The sequence below is a fragment of the Lithobates pipiens genome, unplaced genomic scaffold, assembly GCF_037356315.1.
Source record: "Lithobates pipiens isolate NorthernLeopardFrog02 unplaced genomic scaffold, aLitPip1_a1.2 Scaffold_8, whole genome shotgun sequence".
Classification (NCBI taxonomy): Eukaryota; Metazoa; Chordata; class Amphibia; order Anura; family Ranidae; genus Lithobates; species Lithobates pipiens.
In genome coordinates this window covers 210486886-210509487 of record NW_027507903.1, presented here as the reverse complement: position 1 = coordinate 210509487, position 22602 = coordinate 210486886, and the positions used below count along the sequence as shown (strand labels likewise).

The 22602-nt window shown below is 37.4% G+C and overlaps 1 protein-coding gene across 3 annotated transcripts in view; it reads right to left on the bottom strand.

Annotated features, from left to right (window-relative positions):
• TFEC (transcription factor EC) overlaps nt 1-22602 on the bottom strand; it is a 135916-nt gene that overhangs the window by 56300 nt on the left and 57014 nt on the right. For 2 of the 3 annotated variants that reach the window (XM_077473282.1, XM_077473284.1), the window contains exons 1-3: nt 17745-17858; nt 16558-16809; nt 11479-11574 (exon numbers count right to left, since the gene is read on the bottom strand). In XM_077473282.1, coding sequence (XP_077329408.1) covers nt 11479-11574; nt 16558-16809; nt 17745-17777 — 381 coding nt within the window. In that variant the 5' untranslated portion in view covers nt 17778-17858. Of the gene's footprint in view, nt 1-11478; nt 11575-16557; nt 16810-17744; nt 17859-22602 lie in introns of those variants that run through there. The other variant, XM_077473283.1, reaches the window with a different exon arrangement.

Genomic DNA, 22602 nt, shown 5'->3' with positions numbered 1-22602 from the left:
TAACTATGCCTATCAGTGCCCACCAGTGCAGCCTATCAGTGCCCACCAATGCAGCCCATCAGTGCCCACCAATGCAGCCCATCAGTGCCCACCAATGCAGCCTATCAGTGCCGCCTAATCAGCGCACTTCAATGAAGGAGAAAAATGACCCGTTTGCAAAATTTTATAACAAACTATTAAAACATGATTTTTTATTTTTTTTGCATCTTTTTTTGTTTGTTTAGCAAAAAATAAAACTCCGAGCTGTAACTAAATACCACCAAAAGAAAGCTCTATTTGTGGGAAAAAAATGATAGAAATTTCATTTGGGTACAGTGTTGTATGCCCGCGCAATTGTCATTCAAAGTGCATCAGCGCTGAAAGCTGAAAATTGGTCTGGGACTGAGGGGGGTTTAAGTGCCCAGTAAGCAAGTGGTTAACCTTTTGTGAAAAGGATCAGTTATTTGGCCTGGACTGACTATGGTGATGAACCTCTGGCGGGGAAAAGCAATACTTGGACCTTTAAATCATTAGGTCCCATATAAGTTGAGAGCACAATTGCTGATGCTGGGAGAGGAGTCAAATCATGATTGAATTTTGAAATCTCAGTTTGTAGGTTTGTAGATAGTTGTACACAAGATTGAAGATATAAATGTTGTATGGAAGATATATATATATATATATATATATATATATATATATATATATATATATATACACACACACATATATATATATACATAATCTATCAAGGTAAAGAAGCAATAAAATGTAATGAATTAAACAAATGAATTCGGAAAAATTTTATTAATGAGCATGTAAAAGCTATTTTACAGTTTGTACAAAACACCGCTATTCCCCTATGTACTAGCTTGCTGTTCAGAATTAATTAATAACAATAGCAGACTCTGATGTCTCCAAGTACATAGACTATATTATTTTAATTTCATATATCCATTTTTTTTGTACTAGTACACAGAGTAGCAAGGCTATTTATTATTTTATAGCTACAATAAAAACGAATACATTGTTTTCTTACCTGAAGTTTGTTAAATCTGTGATGTCTTTGGTGCCTTCAATATGTTTGAAAATGGTTTTGTTCTCTGCAGCTAGATGAACTTTGCTACCTCTTGTAACTTTAGATTCTTGTTTTTCAAACTTACTTGCTAGGCAAATTGTCATGTTAATATTTGTCCAGTTCCTCTGCTATGTGCAAGTACTCTCAAGGTAATGTGTTTACATCATTGTATGCTAATTTCACATGCTGAGACATGCCTAGAATTATGCATATATTTCCCTACATTTTATAAATAGTTTATACTTATGAATAACTGAAAGTTATTTTACGAAAAATGTAAAATAAATAATTTCTTTGTAAAAGTCTGTTCATTAGCCTAAGACATACTTATTGCAAATAAATGAAGTTAAGGAATCATGTTACATGTTGATGCCCCCGACTTTTAGAACATTTATCAAAAGTTGCTGTATACATTATAATCTTCATGAACCTTAAAACAGGTAGTGGAGCAATGTTTTACCTTAATGCAAGGAATGATTGCATTAAGGTAAAAAAAGTAAAAAAAAATAGCACCACTTTAAACAGTGTCTATGTTTACAGGCATTGTTTTATTTGCTTAGTTATTAAATAGGACAAAAAAGTAGTATACAGTAAGCACATTATGTTCATTAAAGAGGAAGTAAACCCTTCCAAACAACTTGGACCTATAGGTAAGCCTAGATTAAGGCTTACCTGTAGGTCCAAGCAATATCTCCTAAACCTATATGGTTTAGGAGATATTTGCCCGAAAATGGGCACCGCTGTCTACGGCGCATGCGCCGTAGACAGCGGCGCGCATGCGCACTAAATGCGGCAAATCCAAGAATGGATTTGCCAAATTTGTCGACTCCCGTGCGCATGCGCGGGAGTGACGTCATCGCGGCTTCGCCGTATGACAGCGGCGGAGCTGCGAGGCGCGACTCCCGTGCGCATGCGCGGGAGTGACGTCATCGCGGTTGCGCCGCTGTGATTCGTCGGAGCTGCGAGACGCCACAAGCAACATGGATGCGGCGGACTACAGGGGACAGCGGCGACTTCGCTGGCTCCTGTGTCAGGTAAGTGACACATAATGAGCTACTATGCGATGCATAGTAGTCCATTATGCTTTACCTTTGCAGGGAAAAAAAGAGGAAGTAAACCCATCAGGGTTTACTTCCTCTTTAACCACTTCAAGCTTTTCTCTTTTTTTGGTGGTATTTTATCACGTCTGAGTTTTTTTTTTTTTTTTTTTGCGCTATAAACAAAAAAAGACCAATAATTTTTTTTTAAAACTAAAATTTTTTGTTTTTGCTCTAGTAAATATTCCCCAAAAATTGAAAAAAATAATGATTTCTTCATCATTTTAGGCCATTATGTATTGTTCTACATATTTTTGGCAAAAAAAATTGCAATAAGCGTATATTGATTTGTTTGCACAAAAGTTATAGTGTCTACAAAATGAGGGATATATTTATGCCATTTTTATTATAATTTTTTTACTAGTAATGACAGTGATCAGCGATTTTTAGGGGGACTGCGACATTGCAGCAGACAGATCAGACACTTTTGACATTTTGTTGGTACCAGTGACATTTATATAGCGATCCGTGCTAAAAATAGCCACTGATTACTATATAAATTACACTAGCAGGGAAGGGGTTAACATTAGGGGAGATTAAGAGGTTAAATGCTTCCTAGGTGGTTTCTAACTGTGGAGGGAGTGGACTGATTGGGAGTAGAGAGAGATCGCTGTTCCTGATCACTATGAACAGACAATCTTTCTCTACTCCCCTGTCAGAACGGGGATCTTTTTGTTTACATTGACAGAGCCCCATTCTGGCTCTCTGTGGAGTGATTGTGGCTGACCAGCAGACATCGCGGGCAGCAGCCATGCACATCAGCTCTGGTGGCTTGCCACAGGCATGCACGCATGCCTGCTATTGCTCTTGAAGCTGCTGCAGTATAATGACGGTAGCTGGTCAGTAAGCTGTTTACAAAAAGTGTAGCTGCTGACTTTAAGGGTCGGTTCACACTTGTACGATGCCAGACATCACATGTAATTCGCAGTGCACTACTGTTCACATTACATGCGATGTCTGTGCAGTGCGATATCAGTCATACCGATAGTATGGCTGATATCGTACCACATTCAGTCCAAACACACACAGAACCCTTTTTTCTGATCGGACCAGAATTGGATCGCATGCGTGTTCACACATATGCGATCCGATTCATGTCTGAACTGTCAGTTCACAATGCGATGTGCGAGCTGAAATGGGGGTGTCGTTAACATATAATGACACTCCCCAGCAGTTTGCATATGGCAGTGAGAACTGCCGTTCATGTCGTGTGCGATGCAAGAACCTGCAGTGGATTTGCAGGGTTCTCGCATTGCAATAGTGTGAACCGGCCCTTAAGCTCCCTGGTGATAATCCAGAGTGTGGCTCTGGGTTAAATTTAATTACCATTAGCGGTAACACTGAGCCACACTCGTGATTGCATTGCAGGATCCTGGTGCAGTGTACTTACCTTGTCCCCAGGATCCTGAGATGTCCCCCCCCACTGAGTCTGCAGGTTGTGTCCTCCGCCCGATGCCTCTGTGTGCTGGGCTCCATTCCCTGCAAGCTTTGCGACACATGGGGGTGGAGTCCAGCGGCAAATTCAAAAAGTAAACAATACATAACACATATAGTACACTGTAATCTTACAGATTACATTACTGAATGAAACAATTTCACCTCCCTTTTGTCCCTAGCGCTTTGTCCAGTGCCCTGCATTCAGTTTTATATTGCATGCACTGTTTTTTTACGCCTGGAAACTTGCGATTGTCTATGTCAACCAAAAAGTGTCCCTTTACGCCAAAAGTGGTTTGAGACCAGCTAGAAAACAGAGTAGATATTAAATTAGAACACTTGCAGAATTGAGGGATAGTGAATTGTGAGGAAATTAATTGTATTCTTATTATATTATTATTTTTATAATTTATAGTTATTTATTATATTATAATTTATGATTTAAATTTTATGATTTCAAACTTTTTCATAACCAAGATGTCTACTAGACTCTTGTTTGGACATATTTAAGTTAGTTATTACTAAGAATGACAGGCTTAAAATATAAAACACAACATTTCTATGTAAAACAATGCAATGCTTTGAGACGCAACAATCTGACATAATCATACCGCCAGGGTGGTTAATAAGCACACACTCACCTGTTCCATGATCCAGCAATGTGCTCACCCAAGCCACCACTTGTCTCCCTCTTCTCTCCCGGCACCAGCATTTTAAATGTGGGCACCCAACTGTAACACCTTGCAGCTTCAAGGCCGGGTACACACTGCACATGCGTGAGTCGCACTGTGTGTCCTGAATGGTCCGGCAGTCCTTTGGGACCTGTGACGTGTCCCAGAGGACTGTAGGGAGGGATCACCTAGGCTGACAAAAATGACACGCCAAAAGTGTCAGGGAGGGGGGAGGAGTACTTAAAGTGGAACTTCCTCTTTTGGGTGGATCTCCACTTTAAACTGGTTGTTAAAAAAGCCCATGCTTTGGTTGGAAGTGCATTGATCAAAGCACCCTTAGCAGGAAGCATTCCCAGTTCCTTGACCTTTAGTGGTTTTGAGCAGTACATATTGGTCAATGATCTATTAACAACCTGCTGCCTGGACAATAGAGAAGCATTGCTACACTAATGCGATCATCAGTTCTCCTCTTGTCAGTGAGTTCCTAGTGTTAGACTAATAGCACTGCATAAAGCAGTAGAGCCTGACCAAAATGCAATGCAGTTTCCATGTCTGAGTCTTGCAATTCCAAGTCTTGAACCTTACATCACTTATATCTAAACGTACATTTATTTAGATTTGAATTACTCTAGCAAATATTGGTCTTTCATATCTTTCTAGAATTCAGGTTTATACATATACAATTATGAACCATTTTCAAGGTTTTAACATCTATATTTTTTCCCTATTAGGCCACAAACTACTTTCTTGTGGATGCTTTTCTTTCATCTTTAAATGTTACAGAGTGATGTCCTAGTAAAGACTTTTCTAATGTCTGTAATAACTTTTCAGAAGTCTTCAATTTCATTGGAATTAGTATTATAATGTGGATAAAAACTGTATTAAAATGAAATGCCAGTGTGGATAAATGTAGGAGGTATAGAATAACTTTTTCCAATGAGAGAATTTGGCTGCACCTGAGTGAACTGATATTTCGTTTTTCGTTTATGTCAGTATTTGTAATAAAGGAAAAAGTTGTACAAGTTTGGTTAGAATAATAAATTAAACTAAAGTAGAAGATTTCAAAGGTAAAAATGCAGTAAACTTTAAAAAGTTATCTTGTGAAAAAGCCATTGAAACAATAAGGGCCATTTTTTTAAAAGAGGTACACAACAAAATCACCAAAATTACCAAGCATCAAGCCAGAAGAATTTCTCCTCCATCTTCAATTTGCCCGTTCTCAACCGTATTACAAATCTCTTGCCATGATTATGATAAATGCAGCCAAAATGTGCATCCTGAGATCCTTGGGTACCCCCAAAGTTCCTTCCATATTCGAATGGTACAAACAAATTAACAAAAATTGTGGAAATGCAACAACTCATTGCTGTAGCACGAGATTCCCCCTCTAAATACGCAACAACATGGGCAGATTGGTCTCAGTTCAAACTCTCTGACGCATAACGCAAAACTATGGGAAACAACCTGTAAAACGAATAAATTATTACAAAACATATTGCACCACCCTTTCAACAAGGCAGTGGTCATTACACACAACCAAAAAGCTCCAAGCCCACTGATGCCTCTAAGTCCTTCTTATACGTACATTGATTAGACACGAGAATGTATCTATATCAGTCCGTGAAATCATTATTGATCTTAAACAAACTGTTACGTGGAACTATACTTCATATATGTTTATTATTGACACACCTCAAAAAAAAAAAAACAACTTAAAAAATGCGTTCTACCTTGGAATTTGATATGTTCACCGATTATTCAATATCTATATCTCTCATTGTTCCCATCAAACACAATTTGTAAGAAACATCTTTATTCATTCATACTTTTTCAACAGTTTTTTCTTTTTGTTCTTTTCAACATTTCTGTTAAATATATTATCTTCCAATAAAATCTTTTGAAAAAAAAATATGGGCAACGTATTATTGTGCATTAAGATGCAATACAATACACCTTAACACAGTAAAAAATTGGCCTGACCCTTTCTTTTTTAATGCATCTGCATGCTGTTGTACAGGTGCATTGAAAATAAATAGCACAGCTAGGCACCGCAGATTACTATTACAATGCCAACATGTCTCTAACTTTAACTAGATCAGCTCTCGCATTTATTTATTAAGCATTTTTGCAGTACAAACAAAGCTTTATCTTGTCAACATTATCTTGAAAACATATTTATATTCCATGCAATCTATAAACAAAATATGCAAAAGGAAAAAAAAATGTTTTTTATAGTTCTGGTTTCTAGCCATTTTTTGCGACTCGGCACTGCGTCGCTTTTACTGACAATTGTGCGGTCGTGCAATGCTGACCCCAAACAAAATTGTCCTTTTTTTTCCCACAAATAGAGCTTTCTTTTGGTGGTATTTGATCACCTCTGCGTTTTTTTGCGCTATAATCAAAAGAAGAGCAACAATTTTGAAAAAAACACAATGGGGTTTATTTACTAAAGTAAAGTCCACTTTGCACTACAAGTGCACTTGGAAGTGCAGTTGCTGTGGATCCAAGGGGGACATGCAAGGAAAATTTTAGCTTGCACATGATTGGATGATAAAATCAGCAGAGCATCCCCTCATTTCAGATCTACCCCTCATATTTACAGCGACTGCACTTCCAAGCAACTATAGTGAAAAGTGTATTTGCCTTTTTGTAAATAACACCCAATATCTTTTACTTTTTGCTATAATAAATATCCCAATTTAAAAAATAAATAAACATTTTTTTTCCTCAGTTTAGGCAGATATGTATTCTTCTACATATTTTTGGTAAATTAATTCGCAATAAGCGTATATTGATTGGTTTTCACAAAAGTTATAGCATCTGCAAAATAGGGGATAGATTTATGGCATTTTTATTATTATAATTTTTTTACTAGTAATGGCGGTGATCAGCAATTTTTGTCGGGACTGCGATATTGCAGTGGACACATGAGACACTTAATGATACATTTTTGGGACCAGTGACAAATATACAGTGATCAGTGCTAAAAAAATGCACTGGTTACTGTATAAATGTCACTGGTAGTAAAGGGTTTAACACTAGGGGCGATCAAGGGATTAACTGTGTTGCCTCACTGTGTTCTAACTATGGGGGGGGTAGGACTGACTAGGAGAGATGACAGATTGGTGTTCATAATCAGTATGAACACACAATCAGTCTCTTCTCCCCCTAAGAGAACCAGGATTTGTGTGTTTACACACACAGATCCCGGTTCTCGCTCTGTCACGAGCGATTACGGGTGCCCAGTAGTCATCGTGCCCGCCGAGCACTTGCATTAGCTCCAGCAGCAAGCTATGGGCGCGCACATGCCCCCTAGTGGCCAAAAGGCAAAGTGACGTAAGGTAACGTCGTTTTGCCCAGGGGAGCCAACCTGCCGCAGTAAAACTGTGGAGGCTTGTAACGAATCGGTTAAAACAAAAACATAGGAAATAAACATATTAGGAAAATTACAGTGATTATTCATGGTGGCTGTGTAAATGGTTCAGACATTCTCACAGGTAATTATTTCTATCTATAGATCCCCAAGTGTCCCTGTCAATAAAAAGTGCACATTATGTTCCATAATTTCTCCAGTGTATAATGGAACAGGATTTTGCTTCATGTGCTGATTTTGAGCATACCTAACCTGTGAGTTTAAATAAATTGGGTCTGTGAAAACATGTTAGAAAGCATCTAAAATGGATATAAATACACTTTTCTAAAATTCACATCAAACATAAAATAACTATGGAACAATCACATCACCTCTCATGTGAGCATATTCTGAGGAAAAGGCTGACACAGTGCAATACACTGAAAAAATGATGAGTAAACCAAGCAATTTTCAATTCACTGGAAGTTCATAGAAAACTTGAAAAACATCCACAAACCCTAAATATAGTGCCTGAACCCCATTTAAGTATATGTGAGTCAAATCTTGTCATTTTTTTCTGGCCTTTTCAAGACCAATTTGTAAGCTTTTGGTAAAAAGATCTGAGCACTGCCATGTGAGACATACTAATACAAAAATTTGTACTACTGTATTATAATACTGTTCCATGGGCATGGGCCTTTTCTATTAGGTTTAAAGGACAACATCAACAATACACAATTCTTTTAAATGTCATGCTTTGTGCTAAAACCTGCATATTGTCTGTGTGTCTTTACTTTGTAATTTTTTATGGGGGATATCTGGCCCACTTTATCATAAAGTAGCCTCCATAGTCTACTAAGTCCCCCTGTAGATCCCCACATCTACCAAGTCAGTGATATGAGTACAAAGCCCTTGTCCCCATCAGTGTGGGAACAAGGTGCCTTGCCAGGACTAACAAAGTACCCTCCGAATGTTGAGGGCATCTGGCCTAGTATTGTTTAGGAGGTTCAGCACATCGATATCTAAAATATGTCTGGGTCTGGTGTGGATTTTTAAGGGAGACCAAAAATTATACGTGTACCCCATTTCCCAATGAACAATACCATTCCACATACCCTCAGCAATGGGATGGTGTCCTCCCAGGGCAAGACATCTTGTTCTCATGTTAATGGGGACAAGGACCTCATCACCACACCCCTGGCCTGATGGAAGTGACGGGTCATGGGTGGAACTTACCAGAATCTTGAAACTCCCTTTAGAATAAGTGTGCCCCCATATAGCCAGCTCTCCCCCTAAATGCATGAGTTACATAGTACACTCTGTTACTTAGTAACCAAAAAAATTAACAAAGTAAATAAACACACAGAAATCACAGAAAAAAGTACTATATTAAAAAAAGTCTCAGGGTTCATCAATCAGTGATGAAGATCTTTCTCCTATCACATGAATGGCCGCCCTACTGACTCACTCATACAGACACGATGATCCATGCTGACAATCTTTTCACACTGGACTCAGTACTCTCAGCCAGAGTGTTCTGGCATGGGGCTGCCCCCACTGTTAGAATACAATAGCACATTGCATAGTTAGTACATCGACTCTTCTTGAGCTGTCATTTTTTTTGTTCAGCCCGCTGAGTTGAATGAACAAAAACTAGTGGTCTGTCCTAGGCTTTAGTTTAGATTTATTTGCATTAGTAATCTCAGGGTAGCTTCAGTATTCCCACTAACTTCTGCAATTGGAACCTTGAACCAAAAGGTACTGTCAATGAACTCTCAACATAAGAGAATAAAAGTACTGCAATGACATTACTAATGACATGACTAATTACAAATAATAACGTGAAAAACAAGTCATGCTCATTTCGCCAGGCAAGCACAGACATCCCTCTAGCTGTAGCAACTATTTCTGAGCCTTCATCATCTCATCTAATGTACTTTTCTTAATATTTTTCCTTAATTTTTCCAAACAATTTAATTGCAATATCTCAGTACAATTAGGTAAATGTTTCAATATAAATAAATGTTATAATTCTGCTTGTAGAATACATTTGTATATTACACTTTTTTTTTGCATTTCTTCACAGGTCTCAAAATCGAATAAAATTGTGATCCTACATATAAGAAAACTGGCTCCTCTGTTCTGACACTTTAGGGATAACCAAACTTTAAGCCAACATCAGTCATATCTAAAATAATTTAAAATCTGTCTAATAAGTATATTTTAAAGGATAATAAAACATTTTAAGTTGAGGACAGCTGTCATTATTACCCCCCATTCTATAAACACCCACCACTGACCTCAGAACAACTGGGAACTAGTGGCTACCAATGGGTGTAGCTTATGCTTGCTCTGGTGACCAATGTTGTCTACAGCACACAAGAGGCTTTTCTCCATGTATCCTAATGCAATCTTGCAAGTGGACAGCTCATCTATAAGGATCTATGGAAAAAAGCCTTTCTTGCAAAGAACACTGTCTGAGTAGTGCAGTGTACGTTTTGTAAGATACCAAGAATAGGGAAAAGTTCCAGGATGGTGAAACTCTAGGAATTATGTTATCAGTGGACACTCAGTTACCAAGGATAGAAGATGAGGAGCTAGAAGAAGCAACAGTGAATATGACAACAGTGGAGTAACATGGGAGGGAAACTGCCAGCACTGGGGCATCCCCAGAGGTAATTCTGCCATAATGTGCGAGTATGCTGTAAAATTTTCAACATTATGCACAGCCTTGCAACCACACCACTACAGTTTTGTTTTAAAGAAGAAGTTGGTTAACCCTTGAATAGCACAGAGGATCAGATAACATCATGGCTAGATACAATTATATCTGCAATAATCCCTGAAACCACACTAATAACTCCAGAGAATAAAAATAAAAAACTCAATTTAAAAGGAATCAAAGGTGCAACTACCATTCTTAGATCCAGAAAAAAAATGAGAGTAGGATCAAAGATCCAACTGCTGAAAACTGATATAACATATTGTATAAAATTGCTACACAAGTAACTTAGTATGCTAATGTAATTTACCTCTACATCTCAATGTGGATATTATGATCTACTTAAATGGCTAAAAAGTAATATATTATATATATATATATATATATATATATATACATATACAGTATATATACATATACAGTACATATATTTTACTTGCTTACTGGCCCCCTGTTTGTATGCCTCCATTACCACCACATATCTTTTTTGAGCATCCATGATTACCTTGTTGCTTTTTTGAAAAGCTGGCACAGAGCTTAAGCTAGATTAGAGGCATTTCCTGTAGTAAGAGGGCTTTCACACGGCAACGCTGTGCCGTTAGCACTAAAGCACTGCTTGTTTTTGCTGCGCTTTAGCAGTGTTTTAACTACGCTTTTGCTCTGCTTTTCAGCCGCTAGAAAAAGGTAAAAAGTCCAGTTTTGCTGTGCTTTCAAATAGCTTTTAAGGCGCTTTGGCAATAGCACGTTGCTAATGTCATTACGCTCTCTACATTATTGAGGACTGCCCAACCCATAGAATAGGCTAAGAGGAAGAGAAACCTGTGGCTTCATGTGACCAGCCTGAAGACATTTGGAAAAGTAAATATAAAAACATAAATTACTAACTGGGAAACCTCTGGATGTAGCTGTGGGCAGGGGGACAGGAGCTCAGAGCTGGCTTCAACTGGCTTGGATGCAATGGATTATTGGGTAAATGAGCTTTTTACGCTTCATGGTAAAATAAAGCTGCACAGCTATTGCACAATAAAAATGTAGCCTCCATGTGTTTTTCTCACTTAGTTCATTGAGATAGGAGAAGATATGATGTATCTGAAAAATACTAGAATTTATGCAAAAATAATGGTGGTATAGATTTAATAGCTTACATTATTTGGTATTAGCATTGTAGAGTCTGTGCAGGTCACGCCATCATCATTGAAACTTGTTTCCAGACTAATTATGTCATCAATAACATCATCCATCTGTTGAAAATTAAATATAATGTATTTAGTGCGATTGTTTAGGCTAAAATATATTCATAGCTTGCATTATATGAAAAACTCCATTGTTCCCTAGTAGTCAGGAACTAAATAAAGAAAATGAAAACTTAATTTTTACTATCAATTTCCTGTGGTGTAAGCTTGCTGTAATGAAACAGCAGTGACATTCATGTCTGCATTTCACCTGCTTTGTCTAAACAAGGACAGAACAAGACTTAACCCCCATTAGTCTGCATAAACACCTGCAAAAGTGTATTCAGGGTGATTTTGAAGCCTTTTTTTTCAGGCATATTACAGGAATTTTACAAGCTTTGAGCAAGTGCTTTTGCACATGTATAAAGCTTCAAGTATTGATTTCCTGGGCTGTTCAAGGGGAGGAGAGCATTTCTAGAGGAGGGGAGGAGTTTTTTGGATGTAAAAATGTGCATATTCCCAAAAATGTGCATATTCCCATTTACAGGTAATTTAATTGAAGTCTATTGGGCCAAAATTACCTGAATAAAAGAAAAGTATTTACTTTTTGGAGAGTAGGGCATAGAAAGTAGAATGACTGAGCAAACAAGTGGGAAAAAGGGACAATTAGAAAGAATGGGATTTTGCATGATAAGTGTAGTCAGGCATTGGAATACAAGCTAAAAAATTGTCAAGGGTAAATGAGGGCTCAAAGTCAATTACTTGTAAGTCACAGTGGACAGGCAGAAGAAATGATGTGCCATTTTCAAATTGCAACATCAGAGATCAGTCTTAATTTGCTTTTTTTCTTATGTACTCTTGAAAAGAGTTACACATATGAGGGCACTGAAGAGTTATTACTTAGCACATACAATTGCAAAATCAGAAGAGACTTATCAGAAAATGTGTTTTTTCTAATAACTAACATAAAACTAACATTAAGACCCCTTTCACACTGGAGGAGCTTTTTAGGCGCTTTAGCGCAAAAAATTGCGCCTGTAAAGCACCTGAAAAATACCTAATCTGAACTCCCAGTGTGAAAGCCTGATTGCTTTCACACTGGGGCACTGCGCTGGTAGGATGGGCTGGCAGGATGTAAAAAAAAGTCCTGCACGCAGCTTCTTTGAGGCGCTTTAGGAGCGGAGTCCCTGCCCATTGATTAAAATCAATGGGCAGCTCCCCCAAAGTGTTTGCAAAGCATCTCGGCAGCAGCATTTAACCCTTTATTCGGCTGCTAGCAGCACTGTCAGCGTGAAAGGGCTCTAAAAGAGAAGTACAGCCAAAACTTATTTGGCTGTACTTCTATGGATCACAGGAGTGCAGTTCTTTCTGCACTTCTGTGACCCATTTTCAGCAGACAGCAGGCTGAAGTCCGCTGTCGGCTGATGTCACAGAGTCGGTCCAGGCTCAGGAAAGATCACGACCATATGGTCGGGATCCACCTAAATGCCTGGACCTGCACCTGGTTCAGCATCTCAGTGAGCTTTTGAGAGCCTGAGCTGGCCAAGCCGCCTCCACACCCTAGCGATCCATTGAGCATGGGGGGCAGAGAGCTGGTGACTGACAGCTCAGGGAGCTAAGAACTGAGCGATCAGTATTTAAATGCTCATTTCTCAGTGTTAGAGCTGGCTGGGGACAGATCAGCATAGGCCTGATGCTGCATCTACCTATGTAAGTATGATTCTGAAAAAATCCCAATTCCCATACTTCTGCAGGCGGTTTTAACCCTTATTGTGGTTTTAAATTTATTGCAGGTGGTTTTAAGCCTTTCTCGGCCACTAGCGGAGGGTAAAAGCGGCCCGCTAGCGCCCGAAATGTGCTGCAAATCCGACGGTAAAACGTCACTAAAAATAGCTGCGTTTTACCGCCGACTTTATAGGCTTGGCGGTGTGAAAGGGGTCTAAGGGTTCATTTATTAAAATAAAATTGACTGTGCACTTTGCAAGAGCAGTTGCACGCTGCAAGGGAATTTTCTCCAGAGCAGTTTTAAAGACATAAGGTTTGTTATATTAATGCAATTAAGATAAAAAGCCTTCAGTGTGCAGCTGCTCCCCTCAGCACCCTAATACTTACCTGAGCCCCATCTCTATCCAGCGATGTTGCACGAGAGACTCGGCTGTCCAGGGCACTCCCTCCTCATTGGCTAACACAGCAGTGAGGTGCCATTGGCTCCCGATGCTGTCAATCAAAGTCAGTGAGCCAATGATGAGAGAGAGGGGGTGGGGCCGGGCCAGTCTCAGCGCAGGTGCCCCATAGCAAGCTGCTTGCTGTGAGGGCACACAACAGGAGGGAGGGACAAGAAGCATCAATGAGGGACCTGAGAAGTGGAGGATCTGGGCTGCAACTGCACTGCAACAGGTAAGTATGACATGTTTATTAATGTTAGCAAAAAAAATTTAACTTTAGTATCACAAATCATAAGTGGTCAAGAATACCAATGGGCTGAGAAATTAGTAATTTTAGAACATCAACTAAAATACAGCAGTACAGCTGATGAAGTCCCGCCTACATTGGGGACGCAACGTGTACGGACCATGTGACCTGAGTCGTGACGTCACCCGCTTGCTTTGACGCTGATCCGTGCATGGATATTTGTGAATTTGGTTTCGATTTTGCCTGTAACTCGGCACTGGAGAGCAGTGCCATACTATGTTATTGTACTACATTTTATCTTGTCTTTTTTTAATAAATTTGATACGGAGAGCACTAGATGTTGCCATCTTATGTCTTTTATATATACATTACGGAATTGTGCTGATATATGGGATTTGAGATCGATCACACTTCAGGAGCACCAACATAAGAATGCTGATTTCTTTGATTAACCCGCTGTGGGGATATGCTCTTCTGACCTGTCTGACTTGTCAGGGGTCCATTGCTTAAGGTGAGAGTCCATCTTATCCATCTTATCTGTTGGTGGAAGTGATCACATCATCACTTCGGTTTGCTGGAAGGAGACACCCTGCACTTGCGGACTCTTGATGTTTACCTCATCTATTCTGCATTCTTTTTTATTTATACTTATATGTTTAGTATTTTTGTGTATCAGGTTTTATTATCTGCACTGTACTGCTGTATTTTAGTTTTCATTGTAGGATTTGGTATTTTGACCTACAGTATTCGAGCTGCAGTATTTAGTTAGGGATTTTTTTATTATTTTTTTATTTTATATGTTCAGCGTTGGTTGATTTGGCTTTTCATTTTACAACATCAACTGTCAGGCCCAATTTCTGAAAAATACTTCTTATGAAATTCCCTTTGTTAATGGGCCTGGGGCATTCACATTTTCTGGGCTAGAAACAAATACGGCATTTCTGAAGCAATTGTTTCTGCTTAAAATGTAAACAATGGAAAATAGGAAGAATCTTAAAATAATAGATCTACTGGTGTAAAGACTTGTAGATACATTCAATTCCAACTTAACACAATACCACTCATGCACTTTATTTTAAAATGCAGTTTAAATTCATTTACTTTGTATAAAACATTAAGGAGAAGTAAGGCCAAAGCTAGTTTGGCCACATTTCTTCTGTGGGTCCTGTGGAACAGCACTTAGTTATGCACTCCTGTGACCCAAATTTAGCCGACAGCGGGCTAAAGTTAAATTTTGGATGAAGTTGCAGAGCCGGTCCAGGCTCTCCAGGGATCCCAAAAATAATGTCTGGATACACCCAGATGCCTGGACACTACTCTGTGCTCAGAGAGGACATGAGAACTGTTTTTTGCTCAGTTTTGGGTGTAGGGCCAGCAGGGGACAGCTTCAGCTTGGATGGATGCTGCAGCTATCTACAGTAGGTGTGTATGTAGGTTTGTTTTCTTTTTTTTGGATCCAACACTTCTGTTTTCATAACATTTTCTTAAAAAAAAGGAAATTAAATGAAAATCATTCTTTATTTCATTGCTAACCTTAATACTATTCCTACATTTGGCAGTTTGTGGCAAACAGGTTTCACCAACAAAACAATGAAAACTTGGGTGAAAATCAAAGGAAATAACTTAAGCCACTCATAAGACATTGCCAATTCATTTTTTACCCAGTTATTGTAGTCTCATCATCACTTGAAACCAGGACATATTTGTGGCTGAAAGCTTATTCAAAGTGACAAAGTTGCCCAAAGTATGACAACATAAGTTATATTATGTTTCTATCAAACAGTAATCTTGAGAGGTTTTCATTTGGCCTTCTCCTGTGATGCCACCGTACAGCAACAGAAGAATATTATAAATTATAAATTAAAATTTGTGAAAGAAAGCCGAAGTCTATATACAGTAACTACCAACTAGACTATCAATGTTTACTTCAAAAATTGCACATTTACGTAGGGCTATGTACATCCACCTTTTCATCCAGCTGGTTTAGAGGTATTTGTTATTTTGGATTTACATTCTGGGGGATTAAATACAAATGGTTAACAAAGAAGTTAGTAAAAAATGAATCAAAAACTCTGTCTGGAATTCCAGTTGTACAAAACCCTTATCTTGACAATGTAAAGGCCAATATCCTGTTGAAATCTATATTTATAAATAGTTTTATATTAATTTTAAATCAAAATTAATTTTAAAATGTTTAGAGTTTCAGTTTTACTAGCCCAAAAGAAAAAAATCTATTTCTTAAAAAACAATTGTATTAGTCACCACAACACGTGATCCAGCAATATAATAAACAGGAGTAATCGTGCTTTAAACAGACCAGTGGTGAAAAAAAGGTAAGGATATACTACATAAGATTTCATCCATGTCCAATCAGATCAATGGACATAGGAAGGCACTAGAACCCTAACTGGATCTGGAATTGGTATTAGGAGAACACAAGGGTGTATTGTTATGCAAATTATAGATTACCACATTGTTATAGCGTTAAAACCTAATTTGTTTAAGTGTATACAGTAAATGTTTTGTCCGGCTAGATAAACTTTCCTTTCTTCTGAGACCTTAGGTCATTAAAACAGCAAAAAGAGACATCTCCTGGTTGTACATCTTTTCATGCAGCACTGCTAGTAGTTTAAACAATACCTCATTTCCGTGACAGGAGTCCAAAGTTAATAGCTTTGACACAGTATCATTTGCTGTGCAACTTTCAGCCACAGGAGACATATTTCCATTCCTTACAGGTGGTGTAATCCCTACTGGCTGAATACTGTGTGAGCGTGAATATGACAGAGTCTGCGCAGAAAATTTGGTGCCAAGTGTTAAGTACTGTTTTACTTGCTGCCTTTGTGCTTGTTGCAGATGATACTTTGCTGGGTTTTCCAGGTGTGTTTGAACCTGTAATAAAAATAGGTAAATGTATGTAACAATTACATTTATATATATGATTCAGGATTATTGTTTTATTTTAATCATTAGACAAAAATATGGCTAAGTTTTTGATCTGGAGACTGATACTAAGCTTTACGTTTTGGTTTACCAAAGAAGTAGAAGCTGTTCACCTAATAAACTGAATGTTCAACTTTCAAAGTGTATATTGACTTAATATACTGAATTAGATAAAGCTGTGTTACCTTAGAATACACAATAATCTGCATGGGTAAATAAAAAAAATAATAAAAAAGTTTGGGCTTCCATTTGACTAACGGATATGAAACCCAGCTTTATCTTAAAATATAGCAGCGCACTACTACTAGTGCTAGTACTACTACTACTTTACAAAACTTTATTGGGAAGATTATACATATGATTTAGATGACAAAAGTTTTTACAAAAATTGTAAAAAAATGTTTACAAATGCATAGCTCAGCTGCAAACATTTCAAACACCCTAAGTAAAATAACAGTATTGATCAATGCCAGTGGATTTATATGAATTGAAGATCGTATATATTATAAGAAAAGAAAAAAAAGCAATAAAAAGAAAAGATTGTTCTGTTTTTCTTTCTTTTTTTTTAAAACATTATACAAGTTTTTCCAGTTTAGTACTAAAATTAAAATTGTATCTATGGTAAAATGCTTTTTGGCATGTTTAGAACCATAATGTTATGTATTCATGGTTTATGTAAAATAGAAATACAGTTCAAGCAAAAACACATAAAAATTCAATAAGAAGGAAAAAAAGCGCATAACTAATTACACATTGCTAACATGTTCAATACTATTTGCATGACAGTCGGTGATATGTAATTTATATATACTTTTGCATACATGCATATACAAAAGGGTACATTTTAAAACAATTTAGAAATAACAGAAACCAGCATTTCTTACCTCATAGTAGGAACAGTCAGTTAAATGAGGCATTTTTTCAACAATTTTGACAGGAAAGAACTCAGTTAGGTCCTAGCATTGGAAGCACCAACTACACAGTCCTCTGGAGGTTGCAGTTCAATAGGGACAATGTTTGAACTCAGTAGGACTTTATAATCTTACTAAGCATGATAAAGGATCTAATTGGCTACGACGAAGCAATCCTTTGATTGCAAAGATTGACAGTTACTTCAAATAGATCTGCTTCTGTAGATGTCACATTCCTTTAATTTAACCACGACAGGGATACTATATACAACATAAACTGTATTGTCAATTGATTCTTGCATCTTTAGTCCAGTGGGCTTACTGATGGCTAATTGAGAAGTTGTAGTAATAAATTCTCCTTAAATACCCCAAGTGTAAGTATTTTTAATACGCTTTTAATGATCAGAAGTAGCAATGCTTGATTTACAACACGTATTTATTTCATTGCTACCTAATTACACAAACTATTTAGAATTCCCTTAACATACATTAACATGCATAAATAATCCACATGAAACACTCTGCATATAAATGAAGCTCATTTTGTCATCGCTTTGTAATAGTTACTCAGTTATTCACTTACTAGGTGCTTGACATCTTTACTGTTATTTTAATTCTTCCTTAGAAAATGAATAACAAAGATCCATGAAAAAGCTAAGATCCCTAATAAGTATTAAATGTGTTTATGCTTACACTACTTTAATGTTAAATATACCTAATTTAGAGGGTGTTGCACGCTATATATAATCTACAGTATAAAGGAGTAAATTTACACAGCTCTTTACATATACGTTGTACATTCACATCAGTCCCTACCCTCAAGGAGCTTACAATCTAAGATCCCAAACTCACATTTGTACATACTAGAGCCAACTTAGACAGGAGCCAATTAACCTACCAGCATGTCTCTTGAGTGTGGGAGTAAACCGGGGTACCTGGAGGAAATCCACGCAGGCACAGGGAGAACATGCAAACTCAAGGCAGGTAGTGTCATGGTTGGTGGGATCATTAGTACATATATATACATACACACACACACACACACACACACACACACACATATATATATATATATATATATATATATATATATATATATACACACACAGTATGTGAAAAAAACATTTTTTGTTGTGTTAATTTGTCTGAACAAACAAAATATAGTGAGTGTGTGTGTATACAGTGACAGATTCACTTGTCTAATTCCATCCCTTATCATAAAAATTATTTTGTTATTTTTGTGATATGTGAAGGCATGAGCCATGAATGCTTCTAAAAGGCTTTAGTGCGCTATGCACTGATTCCGTTGGAGGCTTGTTCAATTGTTTTAGTGTCTTCTCGCTATAACCTGTATGGTTATGCTGTCTCGCTGTGTCTCATGCCCTACTTGTTGTGAACTCCAATGCTGCACTGATGATGGCTAAAATTCTGTTGTTTGACAGTTGTTTTGCAGTTTGGAAAAAATAGTTCTATATTATTAAGCTATATTTGTTCTGAATTGTTCTGAATTTATTCTGAATTCCAGTGGTTTTGGATGTTCATCTGGCTGATGGGGCATAAAGAAATGTTATGCATGGCTTATCCCACTGTCTTAAAATTAGGAATAATCTTCTTATACCACTGCAATATTTTTCTTTACTTGCATTTTTTTTTTTACAATGCATAGATAAAGGACATTATCTTTTCTCTTGATCTGTTTGCCAATTCCTTCTGCTTTCACCCCCAGGCTTTCTTTGCACTTGTAAATTTACTGGGCATGGTTTACTATGGTTGCAGCAAGGTAAAATAAATCGGTATTCACTCCAAATATCCATTTATGTACAGCTGAATTTTAAAAATGTCCCTGGACATGTCTGTTTTAGGCAAACACTGGTTCATTTCACCTCAATTTACACTTGAAATAATTGTTGTCACTCGCCTATTAAAACTCTAACAATGAACTTCTCTTATTTGTTCCCTTATGATGTGATAAATATACCACTGAATGCATTGTTATTTCAGTTTTTTAAGTACAAAAATGAATCATGCCAAAAACATTGTCAAATAAAATCTTCCATTGCTCTCTATCTGTCCTGCATTATTTTACATTACACTGCTCCTAGATCTATGGATCCCGCTCCTTCATGTTATGGAGAAAAGCGGAGGTTCTGTAATCTTGTCCCATTTCTGCTGTCCTTATACATCTGGGTAAGTGAGCATTATCACCCCAAAACATAAAGGGGTTGATTTACTAAAGACTTTGCACTTTGCAAGTGCAGTCACACTCGTTTCATCCAGAGCTTAGTAAATGTGGTAAAGCTTCACTTTGTAATAATATTGGAAGGAAAGAAAACAATATTTTTCTTTGCACATGATTGGATGATGGAAATAAGCAGAGCTTCACAAAATTCATTAAGCTCTGGATAAAATGAGTGCAGCTGTACTTGCAAAGTGCACAGACTTTTTGTCTTTAGTAAATCCACCCTTTTATGTTGCTGGAGTGATAATTCTCACTTTCCCAACTATATGAAGACAGCTGAAATGGGACAAGACTACAGAACCCCTACTTTTCTCCATAAAAAAAAGGGTGGGGTTCTATAGTTATTCAAACACTTTACACAATGTATATTTGAATACTGCGCTAAAGTCTCAAGTATATAAGTATAAATATATTTATATATATTTTATATATATACTTGAGACTTTAGCGCAGTATTTACCTTATATTTCAAATATACATTGTGTAAAGTGTTTGAATAATATATGCATATGTTGTTTATATGAATGATGTTTATTTATTACAAAAAACATCCAGTATCATATATCCTCTATTTGTTTCAAATTGTACTTTTATATAGTTCCTTGCTAGCCCACAATACTGCTGAAGTAGAAAGACTGGCTAAGCATATTGCTCATTTGTTCCTGTCTGGTTTCTCATTTCCTCTCAATAAGAACTTCAGCAATTGCACAGACACCTGTAACTTGCATTGCAAAGTCTATACTTTTTTTTTCCAGTCAGCAAAATTATTTAGTGCTTATTCAATTGCAAGACTTCCTTTTTCAAAATATAGAATCTGTACAATTTATGTTCACTTGTCAAATTGGCCTGATATAATAATGTTACAATAATTTCAAATGAGAGGTGTTTTGAATGTTATTATTATTAGTAGTAGTAGTATGTAGTAAGTAGGTTGACCTTTCAAACGTTTCAAGCAATTTATTTTCCAAATGAAAAAACAAATGTAAGAACTTAATTAAACCAGCAAGTTATTTCTTATCACATTAGATTTGTGTTGTTATGAAAAAAAATCTCACTGTCATTTCTAGTGTAAGTGTTAAAACAGTTAGGTCAATGGGGATTCTACATGGTAACATTGAGAAAGCTGAGTCTGCAAGACAATGGTGTGATACATATAATGAGCACTGTCTTGCTTAGTCAGATTCGTAGACATCTGACTGCAATATCTGCTGCTGGCAGTTCTGGTTATGTCTACATAATCTCCAATGGTTGTCAGTGAGTGAGCATTAAGTGTACCAAGCGTCTTACTGACAGTAAGATCAGAATTCTGCATAGGAATTACACACTTACAGTATGAGCAACTTTTCTTGTTGTTAAATTACCTTAAAACTTAGAGCTATAGATTTGTTTTGAAAATGTTAAATTGTTACTGAACATCATTTCAGAATATTGCAAACAAACTAAGTATTGGATTTAAATTGTGTGTAAACCCAATATCTTTTATTTTTTGGGGACCCTGGAATGCTTTGTGTGCCACTCAAGCTCACTGAAGCGGGGTGTAAATCCCAAACATCCTCCACTGGGAGTGCTGACAAGGGAGCGAGCTCGCCCCAGCTCCTATGATCACTGAAAATTAAGGAAGGACCCCCTGGAGCCGCACATACGTGCTGTCTCTGTGCTGGGTATGTGAATGGCAACCTCAGCCTGGATTCCAACAAGGCCATGCCCCCGACGTGTGCTTAGTCATGGGTAAACTATCTTTTTTTGGTTGTTTGGATTGGCAAATTGGCAGCAGCATTGATAGCCTATGATGCAGCTATTTCAGTTGTCTGTTGGGCTGCTATCAGGTCTATCAGATGGGCAGCCGAAGGGCTAAAAGGTGAGTGCATAGTAGGATAATAATGCTACTGCTAATTGGGAGGCAATGCCTTAATGTTCTGAGATTGCAACAGAAAGTAGTGTTACTGGCAGGATCTCCAGGTAAAAAACTTTGCAACAGATTCACAAAAAAATTATAGTTTTTTATGAATACTGTATACAGTAAGACATAATGCCATTCATACTGAAAATAGAGTTTGATTTACATTATTTTTACTATATTATTATTATAATACAAGATTATAATTTGCACAGGGCTTTACATTATAAAGGGAGACAGTACAATTGCAATACAATTCAGAAAGTGGGTTAGGAGGGCCCTTCTCCTGATAGCTTGCAATCTGACACACTGTCAGTAGACATAAATAATATCTGAAACAATTATCTTAAAAATATTCAAAGTTAGGTTACATCCAAGAACTACTTAAAAGAGAAGTATGTGTTTTTTTATTTATTTTTATTTATGTGGATGGAGCATCAGACCAATGCTGCATCTGTCCCCGTCATCTCTGCACTGAGAACCGAGCCATTGAACACTGCCGAAGGCTCGGTTTTCACAGATCCCTGAGAGGAGAGCTGCTGACTGTCAATCAGCGTCTCTCCTCTCTGCCTCTCCACGTTCATTGGAGCGATGAGCTGTGGAGGGGTGGGGAGCTGCTGTCTCAGCGGGGAGCTGAGCCACTGAGTTTGCCATCAATTAAGGCAGCTGGCGGATCCAGACATGGAAGGCGGGAT